Source organism: Pecten maximus, chromosome 11 (assembly GCF_902652985.1).
Source record: "Pecten maximus chromosome 11, xPecMax1.1, whole genome shotgun sequence".
Lineage (NCBI taxonomy): Eukaryota > Metazoa > Mollusca > Bivalvia > Pectinida > Pectinidae > Pecten > Pecten maximus.
The window spans coordinates 10,051,365-10,074,423 of NC_047025.1; the positions used below are offsets into that span (position 1 = coordinate 10,051,365).

Consider the following 23,059-nt stretch of genomic DNA (forward strand, 5'->3'; position numbering starts at 1 on the left):
AGCATTTATTTACATAAGCCATCACAAAAAATAAATCGACTTCACAAGTTATAAGAGAGTAATATTTTATAATCAAAAATAATGTAGTCAACACAAAATTATTATAAGCGCCATTCTTGATATATAGGAAATTATCAAATTGTCAGTGTCGTCACACTCATACAGGGGCTCGTTTCCGAATTTCAGAAATGCAAGACACGGCAACATTAAAAGTCCAGTATTATTTTAAAAAATCGGAAGTATCGACATGGTTTCTAGTTGTGTGTGTATGTATACTAGTAAAAGTTTTGTGATTACTCACTGATGTCAAAGGCCTACCTTACAAAATCGAGCCCCTGTAAACTTGAACATCGTCTGCTAAGTTAGCAACCCTGATGTGATCGGTTAGACTGGAATCTTTCGAACGAAACATCCTTGGAATCGATTTCACTTACGGTCAAGATGACTTCCGTTTAAAAATTAAGAGCTGATATTCTTTTGAAAATAACGTAAATCCAGTCGAAATGAAACAAAAGTGTTTGCTATTAATAACGACATGAGGGACTATAGTATTCATTCTGGAATTTTCGGCTGTTCCGGTATTTGAACTTGATGACGTCAGTGATAGGGTGATCGGCAAATTAAACGCGTCGTAACCTACAGTCGATATGAATACAATTTGGGTGACAGATAAATATTTCATGTTGCCCTCTATTTATCTGTCACCCAAATTGTATTCATATCGACTGTGTACTACCATTTGGTAACAGTTCAATGCTCAATGCTTAAATATACCATTTTGTATATTACATATTTCGTTTGTTTGATGTTTATTCGACTTTCCCCCCCTACTGACTTGTACAGTGTTGATGAACCGTAAGAATGTAATTACTAACCACGAGGCAGTATCAAGTGAGACAATTCGAAGTTATTTTAAAAAAGGAGAAAAGATAAGATTAAAAAGTCGCCTCTTACTGATCATGAAATCATGACGTCAAATACAGTTCTGCAGGAAGGACTTGTCACTTTGGAACAACAATGAGGCGACTGTCTAGCTAGCTCGTATCTAGAACATGGCAAAACGTAGAAACCGGTCGTAAAGATGTAAAGGTTCGAAAAATGAGCCAAAACATCACTGGCAAAATGTGAGATTATGACTGGCTTTAATGATAGCTATGGGTAAAATATCACATTTAACACATTTAACACAACAGTTATAGGTAGAGGTCTAGCAAGGATTCATTTCCGGTTGGTTGATACTTCCATGATGTAGTGAGTTTATGAATTTCCCGGAACACGTGTATTCTAGGAATCCCTGGGGTAAGCCTCGTGTAGTTCTGTTCTGGTTTACATTTGATGTGAAAAATCCTTGTGAACTTACAAAATCTGACTCTTGTGTTTGAAGTATATTTGAAAGACTGTTAAAATTGAATTTGTACGTGTACCGCTTCCCATGAATTTTACTCATGATGTGTTTATCGTAGTAATATCGAATAGCTCGACTCAGTTTATCATAATTCATATTTGGTTTTGACTTCCGGTCTCCCCATCTGCGCGCGACTTCATCTGGGTCAACAAGCTTGAACTCGCCGTCTGTTCCGTCCCATGTAATGCAGTCGGCATTGGAACTTGATGACAGCAGTTCAAGGAGGAACTGCCAAAGCTGGATCTGTCCGGAACCTGACGGAGAACAAACCGGATATGACGTTTGAGACATTATCAGACCGTTAATATGAGCTGATGAATACACATGGGAAATCGTCATTAAACACCATGAGTTAGAAACTAACTCCAGGCTTACTGAACTTCACTTGTCATTGTAAGATAAATTTCAACGCATCGATCATTTTCTCCGTTATCATATGAAGGCCGAAGGGAAGTAACTCGAACTTACCAGAGTGACAAAGTTTCCGACACACATTACTGAATAGTTTGTAGGGATCTGAAATGAAAAAAGAATGAAAAAATGAAACACGAGACATCTTATCCAATTTCTTAAAACAATGTTTACTTTTCTTCATTTATCAATATATGATCAAATCGTACGATATGAAAACATCCGAGAAAAGAAGTTCCATCAGCAAAACTATAAAAGTCAATTAGGGTAGAGTTTTCAACTTTTACTTGTAATTTACCTTTCAATACAAGATATTTCATAATATTCACAAATTTAACGGTAATTATTTTTGTTAGGTCACTACATTCAAAATTCTGCGTCACTGTTTCACGTCAACACTCATTTCAGAATTTCATTCATTATCGCGGTCAATGCTATTCGGAGTCATTCTCGATCATCATGACTCGATGTTTCGGTGCTCGAGTTTGTGTTGTTATATTCACAATTATTTGGTAATAACTCTTTTGAGATTTGGTTTGGTTTGGTTTATTTTGTTTAACGTCCTATTAACAGCTAAGGTCATACGATACGAGTGTCGGACCTTTTTCTGTGAAAAAAGGATTGTAGGTATTAACTGTGTGGTTTCTTGTTGGGGCGACGATGGCAAGCATGAGGCATCTGACATGACTGACGAACTGGATGAGGACGCAGACTGCTGTGTTTGCGTGGACGGAACGAAATTTGTGGGGTTTTTTTTTTTTGTGTTTGACAACATGCTAGAAATAGTGGGTTTATGTCTGTCGTTCAATGTTCTGTAATTGTTCAGAGACTGCCCTGCAGGTAGGGCGTAAGAATTGTACCTGCTGCCCCCATTGCATGATCGTAATAGGCTACTTAATTTGGGATCTTATCTTTTCTCTTCTTTCTTAATCAGCTTTCTTCTTCCTAATGTCTCCCTTGACTATGCCTCACTTTTGACCTTTAGTTGGTTTGGTTTGGTTTGGTTTATTTTGTTTACGTCCTATTAACAGCTAAGGTCATTTAAGGACGGCCTCCCGTGCGTGCGACATCAAGCTCAGACGGAGGGATACAGTGTAAAAGCCCGATTTTCGGGACGATACCGTTCAAGCTGGTAGGGCGTAAGAATTGTACCTGCTGCCCCCATTGCATGATCGTAAAGAGGCGACTAAATTTGGGATCTTATCTTTTCTCTTCTTAACAACTTTCTTCTTCCTAATGTCTCCATTGACAATGCCTCACTTTTGGCCTTTAGTTGAGCGTTCGCCCCTGTGAGGAAGGCTTTGGGTTCTGCCCCCTAGCCGAGACATACCAGAGTCTTTAAAAATGGTAGTTGCTACTCCTGCTTAGCGCTCAGCATATTTGGAGTGGGACGACTGGTTCGCCCGTTGCCAGTATAATGTGACCGGTTGGGGTGTGCTGCTGGGTGTCTTCGGCAGTATGCTTCAGTGAGATAGCACTATAAGTCGGCAAATGTTCCGGGCTATCACAAGGAGACTTAACACGAACATACCGCAGCCTCCCAAAACACACATACGCACTCACCACACGCATGCATGACGCACACACGGGAGGGCGTCCTTAAATGACCTTAGCTGTTAATAGGACGTTAAACAAAATAAACCAAACCAAACCAAACCAATCGGCAGTATGCTTCAGTAAGGTAGCAGTGCAAGTCGACAAAAGGTCCGGCCTATCACAAGGAGACTTAACACAAACATACCGCAGCCTCCCAAAACACACATACGCATTCACCACATGCATACATGTCGCACGCACGGGAGGCCGTCTTTAAATGACCTTAGATGTTAATAGGACGTTAAACAAAATAAACCAAACCAAACCGTTCAAGCATTCTTCTTCAAATTCAAAGTATTATCATTTTCCTGGTTCTCAACGAATGTCTGAACATCAAACTTTTTAAATCTGGTCTGTTTGTTGATAGTTGACATATCAATGACAAATAACCCTGTTCTATGGCATTAGAAGCAGACGACTCTGCGAGAGTTAACTCCCCCTTAACCAGATTACTCCGGGCGCGTGGATAGATTTATCTTGCATATAGCCATCTTACGTGGGCAAACTATCCAAAATGGCGTGATATGAGAGAAAGTTTTCTACTCTTTTATTTATACACATGAAGGCTGGATGTTTGGTACTTTGGTTTGGTTTGGTTTATTTATTTAACGCCCAGTCACAGCTAAGGTCATTTAAGGACGGCCTCCCGTGCGTATGTGTTTTGGGAGACCAGATAGCATAGGCGACTGGCTACAAATAATATGTTTATCTTTGACCTTGACTTATATTCAAGGTATAGGGGGTTAAATAAAGAAAAAATAATTTTAAAAAACAACATCAAAATGATTAGTTTGGGTCACATTTTTAAGAACCTGCTCTTATGAAGGTGTGTGCAACGTTTCTAGGTCAAATCATCAAAAATGACACAGATATGGCACTTTGAAGAATGTTTTCCCCGCCAAAATAAAAAAAATATTCATCAAGTGCAATTCAAATGTTTCTTGATAATTAGTACATCTACAGCATGAGTTGCTGGCTGCAATATGTTTGCAAATAGTTGAGAGTTTGACATCAAAGTTCAAGGTATCGCTAATCAAATTATTTGGTTTGGTTTGGTTTATTTTGTTTAACGTCCTATTCACAGCTAAGGTCATTTAAGGACGGCCTCCCGTGTGTGCGACATGCATGCGTGTGGTGAGTGCGTATGTGTGTTTTGGGAGGCTGCGGTATGTTCGTGTTATGTCTCCTTGTGATAGGCCGGAACTTTTGCCGATTTATAGTGCTACCTCACTAAAGCATACTGCCGAAGACACCCAGCAGCACACCCCACCCGGTCACATTATACTGACAACGGGCGAACCAGTCGTCAAACTCCTAATATGCTGAGCGCTAAGCAGGAGCAGCAACTACCATTTTCAAAGACTCTGGTATGTCTCGGCTAGGGGACAGAACCCAAAACCTTCCTCACAGCGGCGAACGCTCATTTAAAGGCCAAAAGAGTGGCATTGTCAAGGGAGACATTAGGAAGAAGAAAGTTGTTAAGAAAGAAGAGAAAAGATAAGATCCCAAATTTAGTCGCCTCTTACGATCATGCAATGGGGGCAGCAGGTACAATTCTTACGCCCTGCCTGCAGGGCAGGTAATCAAATGATCGGTTAAAGAACGGATGATCGGTTAAAGAACGGAAGTGAAGAGAAAACATAGGTATAGCATATGAATACATCGTTCGATTTTAGATCATTTCCTTGATGTCAATCTAATGTTTTGGATCAAATACATGTACTCTTCATGGATTGAAAGGTCTTAAGGTGATTTATCAAAATTGTAAATTTCACAGCCCAATAGGTTTAATGTTTCTCCCTGAATAGGTGCTAAACTTTACTACAGCTAGTGCAGGAAAATCATATTTTAACGGAAATGATTCAATATTTTTAGAATTACGAGGGAAAAACTATGCTACTATTTATTACAGGAACTGTTTTAAAAATACATAGTAGATAGTTATATGTTTAAGTCTCGGGTGAGGGTTAAGGCCCAAGGGCCTCTTGATTTTGTACCTGTTCTTGATACTAAAATGACAAAAATAATGTATAATGTGACTGGATGGGGTGTCCTGTTGGGTGTCTTCGGCAGTATGCTTCAATGAGGTAGCACTATAAATCGGCAAAAGTTCCGGCGAATCACAAGGAGACTTAACACAAACATACCACAGCCTCCCAAAACACACATACGTACTCACCACACGCATGCATATTGCATGCAAGGGAGGCCGTCCTTAAATGACCTTAGCTGTTGATAGGACGTTAAACAAATGAAACCAAACCAAACCAAACTCGTAATACTGATACATTGTTTCAACCGATGATAAAACAAGTAAAAAAAAATCGTATGTCAAGACTGGATTTAGGACATACCACTGTCGGCGCCAGATCGGAAATCGAGGGTTGGCGCACGGTACTGCTGGGTCCAGAACTCGCATGTTCCGGATTTGTAAGGGGGTCGGGCGCCATAGGCTTCCGGCTTGGATTTGTATGTAGGACTGTCTGGAATATATACTCTGTCTGAAAGTAAATATACATAAAGTAAGTGCTTGTATATCTTACACATTTATTTCTGAATGATGAATTATCAGTTCCCAAACGTTAAAACAGTTATAGGCAGTGGAAATCTGAATATAAGATATTAAAATTGATATTGATATTGTATTAGTAGTGTCTTCACTACATTCGATTTTTAGCCTAAGATTAAAATTATTGGTTTAAACATAATTTTTTCATGTTTTGAGGATTTTTTTTAACGCGTATCTTTTTTTCTTTTTTTTTTCTTTTTTTTTTAATGGCTTGCATTGGTAATTGTAGTGACTTTTTGAGACATATATATCAAATCACAATCACGCGGTATATCAATTAGATATGTATAATATTGCCCATTGTTAAATATCATATATTTGTAAGAGGGTTTATTTGTCATAGCGCTCGCTATGTGTACAGTTTGGGTTGGTTTGGTTTATTTTGTTTATCGTCCTATTAACAGCTAAAGTCATTTAAGGACGGCCTCCGGTGCGTGCGACATGCATGCGTGTGGTGAGAGCGTATGTGTGTTTTAGGAGGCTGCGCTATGTTCGTGTTATGTCTCCTTGTGATAGGCCGGAACTTTCGCCGATTTATAGTGCTACCTCACTGAAGCATACTGCCGCAAACACCCAGCAGCATACCCAACCCGGTCACATTATACTGACAACAGGCGAACCAGTCGTCCCACTCCAAATATGCTGAGCGCTTAGTAGGAGTAGCAACTACCATTTTTAGCCCATCATCATCAGATGGTGGGCTGTTCAAATCGCCCTGCGTCCGTGGTCCGTCGTCCCTCCGTCCGTCCCTCCGTCCGTCCGTCCCTCCGTCCGTAAACAATTCTTGTTATCGCTATTTCTCAGAAAGTACTGAAGGGATCTTTCTCAAATTTCATATGTAGGTTTACCTTGGTGCCATGTTATGCATATTGTGTTTTGAGACCAATCGGAAAACAACATGGCCGACAGGCAGCCATCTTGGATTTTGACAATTGAAGTTTGTTATCGCTATTTCTGAGAAAGTACTGAAGGGATCTTTCTCAAATATCATATGAAGTTTCCCCTTGGTGCCTAGTTATGCATAATGCGTTTTGAGACCAATCGGATAACAACATGGCCGACAGGCAGCCATCTTGGATTTTGACAAATGAAGTTTGTTATCACTATTTCCGAGGAATTTCTGAGAAAGTACTGAATGGATCTTTCTCAAATTTCATATGAAGGTTCCCCTTGGTGCCTAGTTATGCATAATGCGTTTTGAGACCAATCGGATAACAACATGGCCGACAGGCAGCCATCTTGGATTTAGACAATTGAAGTTTGTTATCACTATTTCTGAGAAAGTACTGAATGGATCGTTCTCAAATTTCATATGTGGGTTCCCCTTGGTGCCTAGTTATGCATATTGCGATTTGAGACCAATCGGAAAACAACATGGCCGACAGGCAGCCATCTTAGATTTAGACAATTGAAGTTTGTTATCACTATTTCTGAGAAAGTACTGAATGGATCTTTCTGAAATTTCATATATAGGTTTCCCTTGGTGATTAGTTATGCAAATTGCGTTTTGAGACCAATCCGAAAACAACATGCCGACAGGCAGCCATCTTGGATTTTGACAATTGAAGTTTGTTATCGCTATTTCTGAGAAAGTATTTAAGGGATCTTTCTCAAATTTCATATGTAAGTTTCCCTTGGTGCCTATATTATTGTTATGCATATTGCGTTTTGTGACCAATCTGAAAACAACATGGCCGACAGGCAGCCATCTTGGATTTTGACAATTGAAGTTTGTTATCACTATTTCTGAGAAAGAATTTAAGGGATCTTTCTGAAATTTCATATGTAAGTTTCCCTTGGTGCCCAGTTATGCATATTGCATTTTGAGACCAATCAGAAAACAACATGGCTGACAGGCAGCCATCTTGGATTTTGACAATTGAAGTTTGTTATCACTATTTCTGAGAAAGTATTTAAGGGATCTTTCTCAAATTTCATATGGAAGTTTCCCTTGGTACCTAGTTATGCATATTGCATTTTGAGACCAATCTGAAAACAACATGGCCGACAGGCAGCCATCTTGGATTTTGACAATTGAAGTTTGTTATCGCTATTTCTGATAAAGTACTGAAGGGATCTTTCTCAAATTTCATATGGAAGGTTTCCCTTGGTGCTTCGTTATGCTTATTGCATTTTGAGATCAATTGGAAAACAATATGGCCGACAGACCGCCATCTTGGATTTTGACAATTGAAGTTTGTTATCTCTATTTCTCAAAGTACTGAATGGATCTTTCTCAAATTTCATAAGTAGGTTCCCCTTGGTGCCTTGTATTGAATTTTTGGACCAGTCTGTCCTGAAAACAACCTGGCAAACAAACAGTCATTATCGTTAAATCTCAAATTTCTTATATAGCTAGGATTCCCTTGTTTGAAAAGTACTGGAGGGATGTCAAAATTTGCACAGATTAGTAAAATGAAGGGAAAAGTAGAGAAAAGATCAATCTGACATGGAACCTATGAAGATCATTCAATGGTAGGCGCCAAGATCCCTCTGGGATCTCTTGTTAAAGACTCTGGTATATCTCGGACAGAGAACAGAACCCAAAGCCTTCCTCACAGGGGCGAACGCTCAACTAAGGCCAAAAGTGAGGCACTGTCAAGGGAGACATAAGGAAGAAGTAAGTTGTAAAGAAAGAAGAGAAAAGATAATATCCAAAATTTAGTCGCCTCTTACTATCATGCAATGGGGGGCAGCAGGTATAATTCTTACGCCCTACCTGCAGGGCAGTTTGTGTACAGCGTGTTTCTTACTTAAAATGCATAATTGAGGAATGAACTGCCTTGCAAATCTCATAGTTTTGCTAAAGGCATAGTGCTGGCGCGACAGTTCATTTGACTGAAAATCTTTTTCGTTTGTATCGATTGTATTGATGTATTTTTAATTTCATTAACAACTTGCTGTCTCACTAAAATAGCATTTTTGGAGTGGGACAACTGGTTTGCCCGTTGTCAGTATAATGCGACCAGGTGAGGTGTCCCGCTGGGTGTCTTCGGCAGTATGCTTCAGTGAGGCGACACTACCCTAAAGTCAACATCAGTTTTCCTCTATTGCTTCAGTAAAGTAGCTCTATAAATCGGCAAAAGTTCCGGACAATCACAATGAGAGACACCGAAGCCTCCCAAAACACACTCGCCACACGCATGCTTGTCGCAGTTATGGGAGGCCGTCCTTACATGACCTTAGCTGTTGACAGGATGTTAAACAATGATAAACAAAACCAATAACCGACATTGTGATATTATAGATAGCAATCCAGACGGCAACCTTATGGTTGTTATTTACTGTTCTATATTTATACTATGATTACAAATGTAGATATGACAATAATATATGTTGTAGATATGTTTCCGGATAATTTCTGAGGTAGAGGGCGTTAATCGCCAGACGGATGCTTACTTTGTCGGAGATAGCGGATACTCTCCATAAATACTTCCGCATGCTGGTGACCTACGAGTTTACACCAAAGCTCACGTGTCAAACAGCAGAGGTGTTTCCCGTCCAGACACCGGAAGTAATCCATGTTAACTTGCTTCATATTGTATTCCCGGATGATCCATTCCAGCCATTTCCGAACATCCTCGGTTCTCCAAAGCAACGGGTCTGAAAAGTGAACCGAATCCTTGATTAGTACGATCGATGAAGTCATATATACATGTAGTACTCTGATACCTGAATTCAAGAGATAAATTGATTTACATATGCCAGTTGATGTAGATTTTTCACAGTTCGTAAAAATCAACAAGGCCATGACAAAGACAAAAAAAAAAGGGTATTTTTGTGATTATTGTCATAGAGTTCCTCACAATATCCAGGGTAATATAAGGATAATAAAAGGCATGGTATAAAACATAAAATAAAGACGAACCAACAGAAAGACGTATGAGAACGAGGGTTGACCTGAAAAGGCAACCGATGTAGAATAAAGTAATCACCGGTATAAAAGAACCGGGTACAAAACACTTCCGGTGTAAGGGGAAATGAAGAAAAAATGGGAAATTATAAATGAAGAAAAAATGGGAAATTATTCTTCACATAGGATAAGATTCATCGATTGTCTCCCCTTGAAATTAAACCATTAAATTTATTGCAGAGGTCAGGAAAAATTAATATCATAAACTTTCAAACAAAATGTAAACGTACTAAATTACTCAAATTTTAGCGCAAGACCAAATTAAAACAGATTAGTGGAATCATCAATTAGCGTACCAACAATGATTGTCATAACAAACCAATGTAGATGTTCCATAGGCGAAACTCGCTAAAATAATATTACCGCTCAAATATGTATATTTACAGTTATTTAATTTCTAAAATTGAAAAGTTCAATGATAAGTTATGTCTTAATTTAAATATCAAATTTAGGAAGGGTTGATAAATATGCAAATGAAATTAGTTTGACCAGACCTAAGTGATGGCGCCTGGTTTAAATTCACCTTCTCGCCTAATACCATCTTTATCAGTACTATTCTGTATTATCCTAAACCACTCAATTTGAATAATATGCCCCGCAGGTTTGACAAAAGAAATATACATACTGACCCCATTGCATGTTCGTAAGAGGCGACTTAATTTGGAATCTTCTACCTAATGTCTCTCCTTGAGCCTTTATTTGTCAATTGTCAGTATAATGTGACCGGATATGGTATCGATGTTATGTTCATTGTTTGAAGGACCTGTTTGAGAAGATTACGTTAACGCAATATTAAAATCTCTTAACGAATGCCTCATTTGATGTTTTGCTACTTAGTATGGCCATATGTGTTGCTGTGTGGTTAAACCTTTATCAAGCAATTAATCAATCATGTGATTAAACTGTACATGGATACCCTTAGTGTCCGCAAGATTATCATACATACAGATCTGGGTGTCAATGCCGTCACTGCCCCTAAAAACAATGACATCATTTTCATCACTGTTGTTGTCTATGTTGTGTCAGTAGATGTCGCTATTAGGTTAGTTTACATCAGTACACCTTTGATTGATTTTGTAAAGTTCCGGCCTATCACAAGGAGACTTTACACGAACATACCGCAGCCTCCCAAAACACACATACGCACTCACCCCACACATGCATGTCGCACGCACGGGAGGCCGTCCTTAAATGACCTTAGCTGTTAATAGGACGTTGAACTAAAACCAAACCAAACCAAATTGTGCTCATGAGAAACCGGATACATTGGATTTTTTTTTTTCCCCCGAGCTTTGACGGGATTGTCCAAGGTTTTACGATTGGGTAAAAACAAGTCATACAATGACCTCAGCTGTTAATAGGACGTTAAACGAAATAAACCAAACCAAACCAAACATGGTACCGACGAGAGGTTATATCAATTCACCTCCGAGCTGACGGAAAGACCCGATGATATCCGATTGATCAGGTACTTGTAGAACACAAAAGTACACGTATAACACTTGAGTATCTTATACTGCGAACGTGTGTCAAAAAGAGTTCCGATAAATTATAGCGTTTGGTTGACAAAGGGAGATAAACCTACATGTTTGAATAAAACGTGATAATATGTGCATGCATAATATAGTTCGAAATTATCGCTGATGAAATGCATCATTATCTTAGACTTTTATATAATTTCTTTGATTAATCTATCTTATACAGACGTATTTCATCGTAAGCATTAATTATATTACGAAGTAACAAGCACATTTAAATGTTACTATCGCGAAAGAAAAAAGAGCGTTGTTAGGTATCGTTTAAGGCTTAAAATAACTTTAGTTTCTGTATTTACACAGCATCTAAACGGAATTAAAGTGAAGGCAAGAAAAGAGGGAAACGACAGAAATATCGAGATGTAGAAGTTAGAGAGAAAGAAAAAAACTCGATTCAGTAGAAGATTTTCGTTGATTCCCATGAAAGCGTCATGTTCTCCAATATCAATAATAATAAAACAGAAGTCACACAAACTCCACACCTGATTTTAGAAGTAGGGGGGGGGGGGGGGGGGGGGGGTTACAATACGTTGCCTACCACGACATGTAGCGATAAATTCTTCCTCTGTTTTGGTACGACTAATCTCGGTTGATCCCAGGCACCCTTTATCTAGTCACGGAATGTCCCGAGTTATGACGAAAAAGGGTAATTGGTATATTACCAAACGCAAACATTGATCACTCAAACAACATTCACAAACAAATACCAATAAATGCCTCATGGTGTCTACGAAGGTCACAAAGGGTATAACAAATTGTCGACTGGTCCGTATCCGGTTTACATTTAGTAAAAACCTGCCAGTAATGTACGTGTTGAACTTGAGTTGGATATATCGGAATACCTCGCGGGAAGCGATGTCCAGACGGCAACACGTCAGGGAACAGTCTTCCTCTGATGTATGGCGTAGCGTGCCGAGACCCGGCGGCTGTAAACTTTCCGTGTCTCTACACAGTCGCTATCACCTGCTCTCAGTCATTATATATATATCCGCGTCATTTAACGAGGTTCACGAAAGGGTTTTCTTAGAATTAATGGAAATGTAGTGATTTCAGAGAATCAGCGATTTTTTAATCATTCATTAATCATCCTAAAGTCTTCTGATATTTGTAAATGGTTGGGGGGGGGGGGTTCGTATCATACATCTTCCCTTTACATCACCCACCCACCCCTATTTTACTATTTGATTTTTAGCAAAACTTCTGGAATCTGTCAAAATATATTAAAAAATAATATACGATTCCATACCTACAATTGTGAAATTTTGAAGCAATAATGAAGATATGTCTGTTGAGGCGACTAATGTGATACTCATTGCATAGAGGTGTTGGTGGTGAGAGGAGATATTCTGTTTATTAAATATGGGATATTGAAGAAGCCACACTTTATCTTCTGTCCCGATAGCCATGTTTTGATATTGAATGCCTTCCTTGTTCCTTTCACCCTAACACAGAACCAGTCTTCATTTGACTTTGGACGTTAAGAGGAAGTTGAACCCAAATGAAAACAAACACTAAAGCCACGTGCGCCATACATTATATACATTACAGCCTTTTGTCGCTTCCTCATCAAGCGGGACGATAAGACGATTAAGAAATTTTAACTACACTTGCGTTATTTTTTAAGTCCTCCAGTTTAATATCAATAAGAATCCACAACAATTTTCGCCAGCCAACGAAATGATCACGAGATTCCTGGGACTATCTCCATGATGGACCGAGAGACATACAGATGTACGTGATCGAATGTAATTAATGATGTTTTGGCTTGGAAAGAAATCTCAGAAAAATATCAAACTTGTTTTTATGTTCTTTGGTATGGAATAATTTGCTCTGGATGTTTTTGTATTCCAGGAATATTGAATTTTAACATTAAATCGATTAGGGATGTTTTATCACGCAAACTAGTCATTAGCAACCTTTACAAATAATTGGCCGCAAAGATATTCTCAGTATTTAAATTCCGTCTATCTCTTAAAATGGAGTCATATATTCGCGAATAGAGACAACACAATGTTACCAATATAACTGCACAGAGAACAATGACAGGCATTTCAAGATCATTGGAATAAAATTTAATCATAAAAATTCCACAAATCTATGGAAAAACAGTACATGCCACTACATGATATCGATAGACTACAATACACATGTACCTAACAGCTTTATACTCGATTTGTCCTGTTTAAACTTGAACATATCTCGTTTTAACCTTTTGATTTTGACAATTCGTTGTATAGAAAGAAGTGACAGGGACGGGGAAAAGTTTAATGCAGATTCCCGATTCGTCAAGAGTATTTTAACAAAATAAATCTATCGCAGGCTGTAAAATGAGAACAACAGTGAATACATTTAACGACACAGTAGACAGGTCACACTTTATAAACAATATTAAATTGAATTTTTTGTTGATATCAATCAAAATATCAACATTTTGCATTAAGATATATCTATTTGAAATGTCATGGCATAGTTAAGAATGACTTACTCTTGCTAATGGAGGACGTGAATAGGATGTGTTAAGCGTTAATGCTATCTTACTGTTACGAATGAACAATGTGATTGTAAAGGTCAAACGATATGTTAATGGAGTCTACTTGTTTGCTGTGAACAACGGGCGATGTGGTATGAAAGGTATATACGAGTTAAGGGTATATGTTACCTAACTGTGACTAGTAGATGATGTAATAGGAAGGTTATGGGGTATGTAAAGGATGTATACTTACACACTTCATGAAAATAAATAAGGGTTGGATGGATTCTACATCACAACTTTCGACATGCATTGTAATATAAAGAAATTAAACAAGATTTTTTCGTAAAGGTATAAAATAGACGAGCAAAGAAACAAACAGATGGGTTTTATGATGTAATTAAACGTTACTTCTGCAAAATATCTGACATTACAACAGAACTAACCTGTCGGTATGTATGACGGTAAAACTCCAGGTCGACATTTGATCTTTCCTTGTTGGCCCATGTGACCTGGGGGAGTATATGGTTGGTCACATGACCAGGCGTCGCGTGGAAACATTCTCATGGTTGGAACTTCAGCATTGGGTTCTTGATTCCAGAAAGTTTTACTGGGCACATACTTCATTCTAGTTTTTGGCATGTAATCTTGTCGAGTTGTATTTTGAATGTAACATACGGGTTCTGCTCCAAGTGTCTTAGGAGGAAGTGGCTGGAGAGCTGATCCTTGTTGAAGATTTGGATATAAGGAATAAACCGGAAATTGCACGGATGGACTTCCGGGAGAATAAATAGTCTGTTCCATGACAGCCTGCAAACTGTTTCTGCAAATAGAGTGAGATTTGTCGGCAAAATATAATTACATGCTATTATGAATGAATTAAGAATGTCATTTATGATTATTCTTATTATACAATGATAAATTTAAATATCATTTTATATCTATTCATGCTATGACTAAAGATGTTTCCCATTCGTTAACCCACACTGTCTTCTCAGAAATCACTTCGGAGCTCTTCTACCCAATCCCAATCGACGTTTTTTATGTTATACAACGATACTATATATATATAGACAAAATAAATGTTTTAAACAAGTAAATTTAAATAATATAAAAGTCGACAACATTTGACAAATGTGAATGAGAAATTATTCTGAATCGCAGGAAAACATGAAATCTTTGTTCAAAGCAGTTGTCATTTTCGCTGTTAAATAAAGACCGTATACATGATATCTAAGGATGGTCGGGTGGCACAGTTGTAGCACACTAGCCTTAACCTGCACGGCCGAGGTTCGAGACCCCGTTCGGAGGAGAAAAGGTACGGGTCACCTGCCCGACCACGTGTGTTTTCCCGGGTTTTACGGTTTCCACCCACGGTAAGACCTATCGCGCGCTTCAATCCGGGCCAACAAGCGTGATTAATATAAGTAGATATAACTTTTTCTCGCAATTGTTGTAAAATAAAATTAACATTTACATGTGATCTACTTTCCGCAATATCGGTGCTACCCAAGTGTCTGATATGTACTTACAATAGTTATAATTAAGGTGTAACCCTCAGTCCCTGATCATTATAAATGCTTCCTTCCGACTCGACAAGCGGTTTTCATTTATCTTTATATCATTCAGTAGAGCGTAGGTAAAGTAAACTGGGTGCTCCCGAGTTCGATCCATGCGGAGGCATTTAAAATTCACTATGTGTTAGCTACATGAAAGGTCTATATTCAAATTCGAATTAATTAGCACTTTTAAATAACTGAAATATCATAGAATACTTCTTACAGTCCAATTACGGTTTAAATCCTGAAAGATAATGTCCTGTAGATAGTAAATTAATTGCCACATAATTCATACTATTGATGATGAAAGAATATTTATATTAAGCGAGCCTGAAAAAAAATAAAATATTAAAATAAATCGGAATTTTCGTTTATATGAATTTTTGATCAACTCAACTAGTAGCGAAATTTGGGCTGAAATATTGGGACATACAGTTTGAGTTAATGTTCCCAAAATTGCTCTGCGATTAAAAAATTCTCGTACAATCAACGCGAAGAAATTGTCACACAAAATGAACGTACATGTAAAACAAAAACTACACGTTTTTAAAAGTAAATAAAAACCACTCAGGATCCTACATGCATTATCCTGATTTATCTTTAACTTTGTGTGTTAATAATTTTCTGTTACACACGTGTCTTACGTTTAATCTTTGAATACAATATATTTCTTGTGGTAATATCTCATAATATGTGGTAATACACTTTTGATAGCATATCATTGCATAGACTATCATATTGTCTCTTGAAGCCTTGGTTAGCTTATAACATTGCCGATTTTCACCGTTTTGATTTATCTATAAATGCTTGTAAACAATAATTCTTAGTACAATCGATTTTGTCTATCTACCGTGTATATCAAATTATCAAAATTGAATTTCAATTACGATTGTATGGCAAAATTTAAATCTAACAAACCGACAAATAAATTATTTATAAAACGATACTATTTTCATATATAAGTTTGGCTATATATCCGAGTCTTATTCTACTTTGACTAGTAGAGTATATTTAGTAAAGTAAAAAAATGTATGTATATATATAGCAAAACTCCGACCAAAAATGTATTCAAACTTTCATTTAAAAAACACATTATATTACTAATACATGTACAGGTTGTATATTAATTAACAATATGAAAAAAAATTGTTTCGAAATGTACACGTATTTTCTCTAAAACCTCTTTGGAAGCCGTACCAATGTTCGACAGGCATCTAAACAAAAGTGAAAAAGATTGGAAACTTAATACAGTAAATAAGTATAGATGTAATAATACAGTAAATAAGTATAGATGTAATAATACAGTAAATAGGTATAGATGTAATAATACAGTAAATAGGTATAGATGTAGTAATACAGTAAATAGGTATAGATGTAATAATACAGTAAATAGGTATAGATGTAATAATACAGTAAATAGGTATAGATGTAATAATACAGTATATAGGTATAGATGTAATAATACAGTAAATAGGTATAGATGTAATAATACAGTAAATAAGTATAGATGTAATAATACAGTAAATAGGTATAGATGTAATAATACAGTAAATAGGTATAGAGGTAATAATACAGTAAATATGTATAGATGTAATAATACAGTAAATATGTATAGATGTGATAAGCAAATTGGTAATTGGCTAAAGATTTATAAATAATTACGAAAAGAAAACGTGAATTAACACGTACAACCAATTTGTTTTGAAATACTATAATAATAACAATAAAACCGCGAGGCAGTGACAATTGCGGCATTCCATTCCAATTAAAATTTACAAATTATCAAATTAATTTACAATCATTGATAAAATAGCATAACTGATATAATCTTTATATATTTCTTACTCTTAATTATTTCAATTGAATGCAAATTGTCCATTATTTGCTATGACGTTATAAAAACATTAGCAAAATATGTCCTATAAAATAAGAGTTGTTACATTTTTGTTGGATTTGAAATGTAAACTTTACAAAATTCTTCAGTTCTTGTAGTTCTTTCCAATAATGATAATGAACATTGTGTATTTTTTAATATTACTGATAACAAAATTGAAATGAATAAAATATCAAAATGATTAAAATTATTAAAAAATAAAATAATACATGTAACTACATATTTATATACTTATAGAGATGTATATCGTATTTGTTTTCGCGTAAATAAATACATCTGTTTGTGAGGTAAGGTATTCTGACCATTAATTGAAACTTAACCTTTCTTACCTTTAGCCTGGGGACTTCCTACAACCTCCGCTTCCGATCCCAGATCAACTCATCGGAAATTCCAATAAACCCAGGATGCCATTAGCTCCGGATACTGATCCGTCAATCATCAAGGTGCCCTTGTCTTGGGAACGGAAGCCACGCCCACTTCATCCATTACCCGGCACGTGCGAGTCTTCTATTAATTGCCCAATATAATTACAATCATACCATTTTGTCTTTTGATTTGCTAATCGTTTCGTTTTATTGTTTCCTCTCCCGATAAAGAGATTGGATCTATTTAATCAGAACTCTTTAATGAAGTATAGGCATGAAGCGATCATCTAAATCAGAATCAGACTTCGAGTTCGGGATGGTTGAACACAAAAATACCTGTTGGTCTAAAACGTTACTGTTGTAATCTACATTCACAATGTAAAACGTCGGAACTAATAGTCCCCTGTAAACTGATTGGTCATATTAATAATTTCTCAGAAATATGACTTTTTTATCGACCATTGCCAGGTTCAGGTATTGATTTTTTCCCCCTTTAAATTATCAATTTTTGATCAGCGCTGATAATGTGAGCAATTTTATAATAATGCCGCTGTTCATGTTAAAACGAACACCTGTTTATATAGTTATCGACACTACAAATCGATGTCATTATTAAGATTCAGATGGGAGTTTATCATGAGAGAGATCATGGGAATAAAACTCAAGCATGCATCCTGCGATCGGTATCTGCTAAGAAATTTTTCGATATTCGTGTGGAAGACAATTTTTTTTATTTCATTTCTAAAATCATAGATTTCGTGTTCAATAATAAACAAATGCACATTTCATCGCTGAAATACCTTTATTTATGCATAGATATATGCACCCGTTTTGAAAATCATAATTTTAGTATAATTCATAGAATTCTACAATGGGTACCAAATAGGAAAAATATGACAATTTCCTCCGACACTATAGCGACTCCGAACTACTTCATTAGTGTGTCGCCAGCTTCCGCGTGTGCCGCTATCAGCTCGATCTTACCGCAACACCCATCTAGCCACGTAACTCGTATAGATTATGAATTATCTCGACACTTTCCATTTCGGAAATGTTCAACTTTAAAAGTCACGGAATCCATTTCCGCCTTAATGTGTACACTGAGCAGGTGTTAGGTTCTCGTGTCGCCAGGCTTCAAAGAGACAAACGCAATGGCCCGGCTCCATTGTCTTAGACAAATTACTCTCGTTACTGCTCTTATCGCGGCCTCTTCATGTCTATCGTCAATGGCGATGAATATTTAATGCAGAATAGTTAAGATGTCTATTGGGTCTCCTTTTAACCTGTCTCTGTCCGTATACCGCTATATAGGGGACACAACTAAGGGAAATTGTGCGGAAAACGTCACAGGAAATTCTGAGGATTCAGTCGGATTCATACTGTAGATCCGTAAATATGGTAGCGGGCGATCACGATGATAGGATATACACCGCTAAATACCTCCCCGAGATGTTAGTTTTATATCGTTCGTACTAATGGTTTATCACGTGATCGCCGTAATTTATCAATTAAAATCCGTTTAATGTGTAAGTATAGTTGTGTTGCTACCTTTGTTGTGGTACTCGCACTGTTAATGATCGATCGCTATTGACCAGAAATAACCTCCCGGATAGCCAGTGGGCTAACAAGCTACATGTGCCAATCAGTTTTGGGTAGTATATACTATCCGGATGAGGTTTCACAGAAAATCCGGGAAACAATTTATTAGAAGAAGGGATGGACATGAAATATAAATTGTTAGATAACAATAAATTATAATTCATGTAATTCTCTTTAAACAGTTACATTTTTGTAATATTTTTCACCAGCAGGAACCATTGTCAGGTCACTTTATGCTATATATGTGCATGTATATGTCTAGATAAGGGTGATATACAGGGATGTTATAGAGGTGTACAGGAGATGTTATATAGGTGTACAAGATATGTTATATAGGTGTACAAGATATGTTATATAGGTGTACAAGATGTTATATAGGTGTAGAGGGATGTTATATAGGTGTACAAGAGATGTAATATAGGTGTAGAGAGATGATATATAGGTGTACAAGAGATGTTATATAGGTGTAGAGGGATGTTATATTGGTGTACAAGAGATGTTATATAGGTGTACAAGATATGTTATAGAGGTGTACAAGAGATGTTATATAGGTGTAGAGGGATATTATATAGGTGTACAAGGGATGTTATATATGTGTACAAGGGATGTTATATAGGTGTACAAGGGATGTTATAAAGGTGTACAAGGGATGTTATATACGTGTAGAGGGATGTTATATAGGTGTACAAGATATGTTATATAGGTGTAGAGGGATGTTATATATGTGTACAAGGGATGTTATATAGGTGTAGAAGGATGTTATATAGGTGTACAAGGGATGTTATATATGTGTACAAGGGATGTTATATAGGTGTACAAGGGATGTTATATAGGTGTACAAGGGATGTTATATAGGTGTACAAGATATGTTATATAGGTGTACAAGGGATGTTATATATGTGTACAAGGGATGTTATATAGGTGTACAAGGGATGTTATATAGGTGTACAAGGGATGTTATATAGGTGTACAAGATATGTTATATAGGTGTAGAAGAGATGTTATATAGGTGTACAAGAGATGTTATATAGGTGTAGAGGGATGTTATATAGGTGTACAAGAGATGATATATAGGTGTACAAGATATGTTATATAGGTGTACAAGAGATGTTATATAAGTGTAGAGGGATGTTATATAGGTGTACAAGAGATGTTATATAGGTGTACAAGAGATGTTATAGAGGTGTACAACAGATGTTACATACATTACAGTGTGTATGTAGGTGTAGAGGGATGTTATATAGGTGTACAACAGATGTTATGTAGGTGTACAACAGATGTTATGTAGGTGTACAACAGATGTTATGTAGGTGTACAACAGATGTTATGTAGGTGTACAACAGATGTTATATAGGTGCACAAGAGATGTTATATAGGTGTAGAGGGATGTTATATAGGTGTACAAGAGATGTTATATAGGTGTAGAGGGATGTAATATAGGTGTACAAGAGATGTTATATAGGTGTACAATGTACGAGAGATATTATATACATGTACAATGTAGGTTAAATGAGTGTAATGTCACGTGATGTTATATAGGTGTAGAAGGGGTGTTATATGGGTGTAGAAGGGATGCTATATAGATATAGAAGATATATTATATACATGTAGGTTTAAATGAGTGTAATGTCACGTGATGTTATATAGGTGTAAAGGAGATGTAATAGAGGTGTAAATTAGTGTGATGTCACGTGATGTTATATAGGTGTAGAAGAGATGTTATATAGGTGTAGAAGAGATGTCATATAGGTGTTGAAGAGATGTTATATAGGTGTAGAAAAGATGTTATATGGGTTTAAATGAGTGTAATGTCACGTGATGTTATATAGATTTTTGTTTGTTTTTATTTGTTTAACGTCCTATCAACAGCTGAGGTCATTTCAGGACGGCCTCCAGTGCGTTTGAAATGCATGAGTGTGGCGAGTGCGTATGTGTGTTTTGGGAGGCTGCGGTATGTTCGTGTTTAGTCTCCTTGTGATAGACCGGAACTTTTGCCGATTTATAGTGCTACCTCACTGAGGCACACTGCCGAAGACACCCAGCTAGATACCCAAACCGGGTCCATGATATCATGTAGGTGATTTAATCGGTGTACACCATTTCCTTTATGAATAGATTAACGTAAGCGTCAATTTTGCAATGGCAACCACGTCTTTTATGATAAAAAGATATTCGTTTTCTATTTCGTTCTAAGAAATTCGACATATTCGATGTTTGCTTTACCCTTGTTTTCATTTTAAGAATGCGGTTTTATTTAGAGTTGTATTAAAACTACTTGATTCATCGATGTCACCAATGATGTGGGTGTAGTTCCTTCTGCTGTGCATACTTTTCCCCCTTACCGATTTTGAATTAGAATTATGACATCATTTACAGGATAGTATCCATTTTTGTGTGCGATAGCACTTTTTAAACTCAATAAATAAATAAGTATATAAATTAGCACAAAACTTGATATCCATTTTTTATCGCAACTTAACCGTTCCACAGTCCCAAAAGTTCCGGCCTATCACAAGGAGACTTAACACGAACATACCGCAGCCTCCCAAACACACATACGCACTCGCCTCACGCATGCATGTCGCACGCACGGGAGGCCGTTCTTGAATGACCTTGGCTGTTAATAGGACGTTCAACAAAATAAACCAGACCAAACCAGATCCTCGGTAAGTGTCCTTTGAGGGCATCCCCCAATTTATCCAAGGTTAAGTTCAGATAAATATGGGTCGTTGAGTAATTGATATTAAAGATTAATACACTTCTCATCTAAAACCAACTCAACGGTATAGCATACAACTCGAATGCGGTCGTCAGGTTTCGGACCTCTGTATTCAGCAATATCAACATTAAACTTTAACGGGTATCGTTACAGCTTGAATGTAAAACTGGCATCGTTTAATAAGTCATTGTAACCCAACATAACGCCCAGACATTATTAAAATTTGAACTCCTCCCTCACTGCGTTGGTTGTTGGATTTACGTCCCCCCGAATTTTTTTATGATGATGTTCTCGATCAAGGTTATAACCTCTACACGCGACTCTAGGTTAGTAACATTACTCCGGGCCAACTGTTAGATGTTGTATATTAGTGATTCCCTCCTCCTTTCTCAATATTGGCTCGGGACGGCTACAGCAGAGCTCGGGTCCCTCACTTCTCTCCATTTCCCCCTTTATACTAAATCCCAAAGGCGACGCCTCCCTGACTTTTGTGTATGTTGAATGTTGTAAGTTGGTGATCCCCTCCTCCCGGGCAAATGTCTAACAGCCCGATTACATGTGATTTACCTAATTTGTTTTTCGATTTCGTTGTATGTTTACCGAATACCATGGCCAATTTCTTCAGTGAATACACATTGGAAACATTTAACAATATTATATTGACACGTGTATATAATGAAGTGCGGTTCATTACCCGTAAAGTGTAAGCAAACAAATGAATAAATAGATAAATAAACAAATAAATAAACTTTTCTCTCCTTGCGAGTTACAACGTGAACCAGAAATACATATGATACACAATACAAATATGGACCTTGCGTTGAGAATTTGTGTCAAATCCAAATATATGCGGATTGATTTTACCGTTTGGTGAATGGTTTAACCCAACCGGAATATCATTGACAAACAATAGTCGCAATTTCTTTAGTGAATACTGGATGGTCAAACTGGGTCACGACAAATGATGACATCGCGGATGTCCAGTTCGGCTTCCGTCGGGCACTAGGTATTACTGATGCAACTT

The 23,059-nt window shown here is 37.1% G+C and overlaps 1 protein-coding gene across 1 annotated transcript; it reads right to left on the bottom strand.

The window, feature by feature from the left end:
• Window positions 1-725: 725 nt before the first annotated feature.
• On the bottom strand, window positions 726-17,809 carry LOC117337026 (Friend leukemia integration 1 transcription factor-like). Its single transcript, XM_033897775.1, has 6 exons — window positions 17,682-17,809; window positions 14,346-14,722; window positions 9,381-9,584; window positions 5,767-5,913; window positions 1,874-1,921; window positions 726-1,659 (listed from the first exon to the last, which is right to left on the bottom strand). The coding sequence occupies exons 2-6, from the start codon at window positions 14,701-14,703 to the stop codon at window positions 1,208-1,210; spliced, it is 1,209 nt and encodes a 402-aa protein (XP_033753666.1). The 5' UTR covers window positions 14,704-14,722; window positions 17,682-17,809; the 3' UTR covers window positions 726-1,207.
• Window positions 17,810-23,059: the final 5,250 nt, after the last annotated feature.